Source organism: Tachysurus fulvidraco, chromosome 1 (assembly GCF_022655615.1).
Source record: "Tachysurus fulvidraco isolate hzauxx_2018 chromosome 1, HZAU_PFXX_2.0, whole genome shotgun sequence".
Classification (NCBI taxonomy): Eukaryota; Metazoa; Chordata; class Actinopteri; order Siluriformes; family Bagridae; genus Tachysurus; species Tachysurus fulvidraco.
Window position 1 is genome coordinate 45,215,281 of NC_062518.1, and position 8,245 is coordinate 45,223,525.

At 37.0% G+C, this 8,245-nt stretch overlaps 1 protein-coding gene across 1 annotated transcript in view; it reads left to right on the top strand.

The window, feature by feature from the left end:
- Positions 1 to 5,901: 5,901 nt before the first annotated feature.
- LOC113648508 (immunoglobulin superfamily member 1-like) overlaps positions 5,902 to 8,245 on the top strand; it is a 51,408-nt gene continuing 49,064 nt past the window's right edge. Inside the window, exons 1-3 of the mRNA XM_047799885.1 lie at positions 5,902 to 5,926; positions 6,129 to 6,193; positions 7,935 to 7,968. Of these exons, the coding sequence (XP_047655841.1) occupies positions 5,902 to 5,926; positions 6,129 to 6,193; positions 7,935 to 7,968 (124 nt within the window). The remainder of the gene's footprint in view (positions 5,927 to 6,128; positions 6,194 to 7,934; positions 7,969 to 8,245) is intronic.

Here is an 8,245-nt window from a genome sequence, read left to right on the forward strand (position 1 = left end):
CACCTGAAGGCCACCCTGTCAACCTCTGGAGGGGTCTCTGAGCTGGAGGCCACCTGTCAGCCTCTAGAGAGAGCTTGGCACTGGAGGCTGCCCTGTTTGCCTTTGGAGGCTCACTGGGTTCTTTACAATTGATTATAAAAGCCCATTGTGTTTGCCTAGATTTCTTTTTGAAAATAATGCTTTGCTGACACCAGTCCAAAGGACAAATTAAACTGTTTTTTTTTTTTGTTTTTTGTCAGAGATACTAAGAGATGGAACAGGTAGAACAGAATTTTAGGTTTACTTTTCAAACTCAGAATGCTGTGTCAATTTAATTTCATGTGATTTCAATTTTTTTCGTGTAGTGCATTTAACAACGGCCGAGCAGCTTTACAAAACATAAATTTTTTATGTAAATTTATTTGCATTTATCTCTAATGAGCAAGCCTGTGGCGACTGTGACAAGGAAGTCCCTTAGCTTGTATGAGATAGAAATTGTGAGAGGAACCAGACTCAAAAGGGAACCTACACGCATAGATTAAGATCACTTTGGCGATCACAGATTAACACTTTTTACCCTTAAATTTGGCACAACAACATGAAGTAATTAATATAATGTTTAGATATTACTCTTACAAGTTTTACCCTTTGTACATGTCAGATTTTAACTTTTTAACACTTTATCCTTATTTTTAACTTTAGGTATTTTAAGATACTCACGTCCTGCTAATTTACTAGAACCTTTTAGCCCATAGTATTTCCTTTAACCTGTCACATTTACAGTTATATACAGACAATTTGGAATGGAGCGAAACTTTTTAGAGACGTGTAAATAAATAGCAACAGTTTGTAATTGTTTATATACTAAACAGATAGCCAGTATAACAATGATACGGTTGAAGTTATATGTTCATTTACATTTACAGTATTTGGCAGATGCCCTTTTCCAGAGGGACATACAAAAGTGCTTACCACTTATCAGGTCGCCGTCTCGTGAACGAGCCACCACCGCTAGGAGGCGAGACTGCATCAAATTCATTGTAACTTCATTGTAACTTTTGAGCATTAAATCCTCTAAATACACAGTTAAATTATATACTGTTTGAAAGCTTAGACTCTCAGGATTTTAGTAAGCGCACACACAAAGCATAATATGATTTATAGCAGTCATAGTAATTTAACCATTTGATAGCCACCTGAACTAGGTGGCGCTAGTTCGGTTTGTTTACTTACCTTAAATGCAATTTCCCTTTCTTCACATTGTCACTAATGTTAATGTATTTTCCAAAACAAATGCTTGTAAAAAAATCCCCACGAGTCTAAGGAACTGGGGTAAGCCTTTTAATCTAAAACGCTTTGCTCGCCCCACGAGTATTACGTTTCTGACCGGAAACTGTAAACAGCGGTTCACTTCTGTCCTTTGTTTCGACTCTAACTTCTCATTGGAGGCTTACAAAACTTACAAAACGCGTCAGATTTGTAGTCGAAGGTCTAACAAATCAAACAAGCCCTCTCATGAGCCAACCAGTGCCTGTGGTGCAGAGATAGGAAGCTAAGAAGCCAGTGATGTCTCTCCATGCTATGTGGGACACCCTCCCTATGACTGACAATTGCTAACTCCAGTAGCGATTTGATGTTTCGCGAGCATCATAGCTCTTTAGCCAATAAGGAGACGATTCCAACGAGATGCAACATGATACATCTGGTGAGTTTGGGCTGTGCAATGAGCGTGCGCATATTAATTTTTTTCAACTTTATTGCGCAATTCTCGAACTTTTCACACTCTCAAACCTCAGGGTGTCAGTTTACAGGCCTTTTTTCACAGCAGGCTTCTAGGCAGAGGTGGTGTCTTTGTTATAGGACTTTTGAACTAAGCATGCAGACTTTTTATACAAAGTTATACAGTAAACAAATAAACAAGAAAAACATGAACGTACGGACATGTCCGTAGAAAAATATTCATATAAAATCCATTTTTGAGTCTTTTGACATTTTTTTTTGGTGAAAGCCAAGACATGTGGCTATGACCCTCAGTTGTTGTGTTCCTACCATCATTAAATACAGCAATGTATGTAATCGGTTTATCAGGTAAACAACTCAGACGGAAATAAAAATCCTCCATTCTAGCCTCTGCAACTCTGTGTCTGTAAGGCCTAGAATCACATAAATGTATGTATATATATAAATGTATTTATTTATTTCTTTGTTTTGATGTTCCTTGAACTTACTTGAGCGTACTTGTGTTGTGAGCGTATAGGGCCAATCGGCTCTGATGGTGCAGGTGTTTTTCTCTAACTTTTCTTAATAGGATGGGGCAACAGTCTGTGTGTCTCTCTGCGGTGTGCATGCTTTCTGTCTCTGCAAGAATACAGGAAGTGTTTAAGGAAGGCTTTAACATACTCCACTGCTCTATTAGGCAGTCAGTCATTAGAGGAACAGAATGGAACTCTGTTCATTCTTTGTGATGCTCTGTGAGTAAATGTTCTATTTGTGTCTATTAAGTTGTATTAAGTAAATCTGCTGCATTAATTAATTATTCTGCTTTAAATGTGTTAAATGATGTGATTGTTGTGTAAATTGGACATTGTGTGTATTGGCTATTAATATATATATATATATATATATATATATATATATATATATATATATATATATATATTAATGTGTTTATATATATTAAGGTGTTTTTATGTTCCTTAAACTTCAAGTTCATTCAAATTTAGAATATTTTATATCTATTTTATGTTTATTATCACTATTATTTAATGTTTAATTACCGAGTTTAATCAGAGCCATTTCTCTCTCTCTCTCTCTGTCTCTCTCTCTCTGTCTCTCTCTCTCTGTCTCTCTCTCTCTGTCTCTCTCTCTGTCTCTCTCTCTCTCTCTCTAAATGAGCCTTAAAGTATGCCACTGTGGCAGCCACTGTGATTTTGCAGTTTATACAGAGGAAATTCCCAGAAGATTAATTGAGAGCAGTTTCTGAACTGTCTTCACTCTTCTCAAGAAATCAGCTAAATTTAAAGTTAGTTAAGGAAAAAATGATAGGGAAATACTAAGGGTGTGAAATTCTGAGGGTGTGAAAGTCTGAGTAGGGTTTCACTCTGTAATACTTTTCAACCTGAAGTTGATATCAAAAAGCATGAACTGATTAATGATATACTGATTAACCTGGAGCATTACACTGTCAGAAACATGGGAAACTGTTGGAGGTGTTTTGCAGAGACGACCAAATCTGTATATGTCAGTTCCACTCACAGACTGATGAGTCCTACAAAGCAAAAAAGGTGAGACACAGTTAGACATAGAAAAGTCAGGGTTTTTGGAATATTTAATGGATTATATATATTTATAATAGACTAAGCAAGGAACAATGTCAGAAGAGGTTAAAGATGTTTAAAAGGACAAAAAAAAGTCAGAAACACCTCAGAATGCAAAAAAGTCTTCACCAGTCCTCACCATTTCTACCGCTTATCCGGGGCCGGGTTGAAGGGGCAGCAGTTTACGCAGGGACACCCAGACTTCCCTCTCCCCAGACACTTCCTCCAGCTCTTCCGGGGGAATACCGAGGCGTTCCCAGGCCAGCCGAGAGACATAGTACCTCCAGAGTGTCCTAGGTCTTCCCCGGGGCCTCCTTCCGGTTGGACATGCCCAGAAGAGTACAAGCACAAATAACAGTGAGAGACCTCTCCCCGACCCGAAAGCGCAGGGAAACGACCCTCTCGTTCACCGGGGTAAACTCCAACACATGGCTGCTGAGCTGGGGGGCTATGAGCAAGCCCACACCAGCCCGCCGCCTCTCACCACGGGCAACTCCAGAGTAGTAGAGAGTCCAGCCTCTCTCGAGGAGTTGGGTTCCAGAGCCCAAGCTGTGTGTGGAGGTGAGCCAACTATCTCTAGTCAGTATCTCTCAACCTCCTGCACCAGCTCAGGCTCCTTCCCCCCAGCGAGGTGACATTCCATGTCCCTAGAGTCAGATTCCGTGTCCGGAGATTGGGTCGCCGAGGCTCCCGCCTTCGACTGCCACCCAATCGACGTTGCACCAGCCCCTTACGGTTTCTCCTGCAGGTGGTGGGCCCACAGGAGTATCAGATGATATAAACATATAAAATGTTAAATGCAATGTGTTTATATCTGGCAAAACTGGAACACTGGTTTCCTTTGCTGTTCCTTAACATTAACTTTAACTTTAAAGAACTTTAAATAATTTGCTATAGTTCTGTGTGAATGAAAAGATTTAATTAAAAACTCTGATGGGACTTTTATTCTTTTAAAATCGTCATGAATAAAATTTTTATGAATTTCACCACAGCTACTTTTATTTTACTTTAATTTCACTTCATTTTTTTATTAAAGTGGTTCCAATAATAAATTTGAAAGAAACCTTAGCCTAAACCTTATAATCAAAGGAAAAATAAAAAAATTCAAGTGAATCCTTGTGTTGGAAAAAATCTTAGTAGAAATAATTAAAATATTATTCCTTACAATACTATAACCAAAGTAAAGTATTAGGCCTTGCAAAATATTACAATTGCTGTCATAAGACATATGTAGGTGATGTTGTAGGCCAAAGACATTTATTGCAACCAGATTCGGGGCTGTTAGGCCTAGTCAGTCTGAGCACATTTGTAATAACAACTTGTTATGTAGAAGGGAAAATACCATTGTTCCCAGACCTTAGCTCATAAATTGTTATGGAAAATGAAAAACACCATGGTTCTCAGACCTTGGTCCATAGCAATAACATGTTATGTAGAATGAAAAAAAAAACAGTGGTCCACAGACCTAGGCCCTGAAAAATAAGGGGAGGAAAATCCATAAATGGGCATGTGGTGCTCATAAATTTGTTGTGCAGACTGAAGACGGCCCAGGTGTTTAGTCTGAGGTCATGAAAAATAAGGGAAGGAAAATCCATAAATGGGCATATGGGTGAAAGGTAATGGGAAATAAGGGGAAATTGGGTCAGTGTATTTAGAAAACATAGGAGATGATTCCGGTAAATAAGGTGATATGGCACCTGGGCTCCTAGGAGTGCCAGGGTATATATTGAGAAGATATCTGAGGTTTTTTTTTTGGTTCTTCGGGGGTGAAGGTGTGTGTGCGCGTAGGGGCGCGTGTGCGCACGCGGGCGCATGCCCGTGTCCGCAGGTCAAGGTGGGTGGTTTTTATTTTTGCAAGGACGTCGCGAGAGTTCTTGTTTTTCTTGATTGATTTTGCATGACATGCTCTTTTTGGGGGTTTTCATTTGTTACTTTGAATTTGGCAATTTGTTACTTTTAATTTGGCAATTTGTTACTTTTAATTTGGCAATTTGTTACTTTGAATTTGGCAAATTATAATTTGTTGGCTGATTGACCACAATAAAGAAGTTTGCTCATTCTCATCCAGGTCTGAGGAGTTTTCTCAGTATTTTTGTAGTAATTATAGAGTTAACAGTGAAATTTAACTAAATGCCTAAGAGAAGAGATCACCCTGCGATGTGTCGACTTGGAGACCGGCTCTGAGTTCCGACACTTGGCTTCTTCCAATGACTAGTTTCTGATGCCTTCTCGAGGCTGGCTGCAGTACAAAGTTCAATGTTGCATATTAAAAATAAATAAATAAATAAATAAATAAATAAATAAATAAATAAATAAATAAATATACCAACAACCAAAAAATTCCAATTTCTGTACAGATGATCTTGATTCACTTAATACATTTAATCAATTTAGTTTTTCTTTTCAAACTCTTGTTCACCCTGTTTCATAAAAGGCCCACCCACTCTGAATGTTGGTTAAAATAATTATTTATTCCTAATTTGATTTTTAAATAATAATTTATAAAATCTAATTTGATTACTAACTTGATTCTAATTTGTTTCTATACCATATATAATCTACCATATATATTGTATCTAATTTGATTACTCTTTTTCAAACAGATATGAAAAGAATTCAGCAATATGCAGGTGTGTAAGCCTTGCTTCATCTTATGACATTGCATATATATATATATATATATATATATATATATATATATATATATATATATATATATATATATATATTACACACTATATAATATACGTATGTTACACACTATATAATATACGTATTTTACACACTATATAATGTAATAAAACGGATGTCAATTGTGTCTCTTTCTTTCAGTGGATGTGACTCTGGATCCTGATACAGCTCATCCTGAACTCATCCTGTCTCAAGATGGGAAACAAGTAAGACATGAAGACTTGCAACAGAATCTTCTTCATAAACCAGAGAGGTTTGATTATTGTGCCTGTGTGCTGGGAAAGGAAGGATTCTCCTCAGGGAGATTTTACTATGAGGTGCAGGTCAGAGAAAAGACTAAGTGGGATTTAGGAGTGGCCCAAGAGTCTGTTAGCAGGAAAGGGCAAATAATAACCAGCCCTAAGAATGGATACTGGACGGTGTGGCTGAGAAACAAGATTAAATATCTGTTAGCCTCTCCTTGCAACAGGCTCCCCAGAAGGTGGGGGTGTTTGTGGATTATAAAGCAGGTCTGGTCTCCTTCTATGCTGTTGATGACATGTCTCTTATTTACTCTTTCACTGGTCAGACTTTCACTGAGAAACTTTATCCATTCTTCAGTCCTTCACGCAATCATCATGGTAAAAACTCAGCACCACTGATCATCATGCCTCTTACACAATTGACTTGAGCTGTTTACTTCAGTGTTGCCCCAAACAATACACCCTTGTATCAGAGATGTTTTACTGAGATTCAGAACATGCTATTTTATTTTACATGTTTATTTTATCAAATTGTGATGAAATAATAAAAATATTTTGTTAACAAATAAATGCTTATCTGTTATCTCTTCTATTTCAAAATTCATAGTCTATAGTAAACTAATATAATCTTGGCAAACCAATACTTTGTCAGTCTAAATTTAAACTAAAATTATAGTAAAAGATAGTAAAAAAGCATATCTTATTTCTTAGGTTTACATGTATATAATTTTCTGGACTTAACAATACATACGCCATCATGAGTGTATAAGATTTATGGTCACAAACTTGTCCAAGCACTTAATATGTTTGGGCTCCTAACAGTCCTCATCAATGATCCCAATGTTGCCTCAACCATTGTTTTTACATGCCTGAGCTCATATATAGATATAATAAATATCACAACACAATGTGAAAAAAACTAGTTCATGTTTTTCTTAACTCTGAGTCGGATTGTTGTAATATCTTATTTTCTGGATATTCCAGTAGGTGAATAAACAAGCTTCAATTAGGAGGCAGAATTAGTAGAATTAGCAAACTTAGGCCAGAATGTTGAAGAAATAATATTTTAATTATCGATTGATTATAAAATGCTACTTCTGAAATATAAAGCACTGAATGGACTCACGCTACTGTATCTCCCTTGTCATTTCTACCAAAACCTTGAAATCAAATTCCCATCATGCAACATGGAACGTTTTCCACACTAGTTTCAGCTACCAACAAACATTTTCTATAGGGTTCCTTGTTCTGAAGTGTAAGCTAAATCTCTGAACTATCTCACTGGGCTCACTTCAGCTACTGGTAGCTTCTTTCAATTGGTTTTGTGGAACTGAGAAGGTTGCACATTAAACTGTAGGCTGGTCTTGTTTACCCTTATCTTTAATGCAATTTGTTGTAATAAATTGTTCCAGTATGATACAATATTCTTTGAATGTCTGAGCCTTTGCATCAAATGCTGTCAGTGATCCAATAGTTCCTGTAGACATAGTTGATTATTTTTTTGTTTATTTCTTTATACTGGTTTCTCTGCAGACTTTGTTTCTTTCAAATACCTTGTTAACCACATTTTCTAAATCCCATCTTAATCCAAAAATGTAGTGTCTTGTGCAAAGTTCAGCCAACTTAATAAATGTTGGATGACTTAATAAAAACATTAAGGTCTTTCAGCCTCACAAAGCACTGCATGGGCTTTCTTCCTTTTTAGCCAAAGAACTCTTCTGCTTCTCTTACAGTAACAGGTGAGATCTTATTAACAACAGTATGCACACAGTGACACCTAGTGGTCATTCAAGGATTTTTACCTTTACATTAATTGCATTTTCCTCAGCATACCACAGAACACTAATCACACTTTAACCTCCCTCTCTGTCTAACTGTGCTAGCAGGGTTATAACTATGTGTCTATTACCACACTACTATTACATCTCTGTACAATGTGTCTCACGAAGACTCAAACCTAATGAAAAATCTGCATTGTGTATTTTCTTGTTCTTCATGCTGTAGAGGAGCTACACA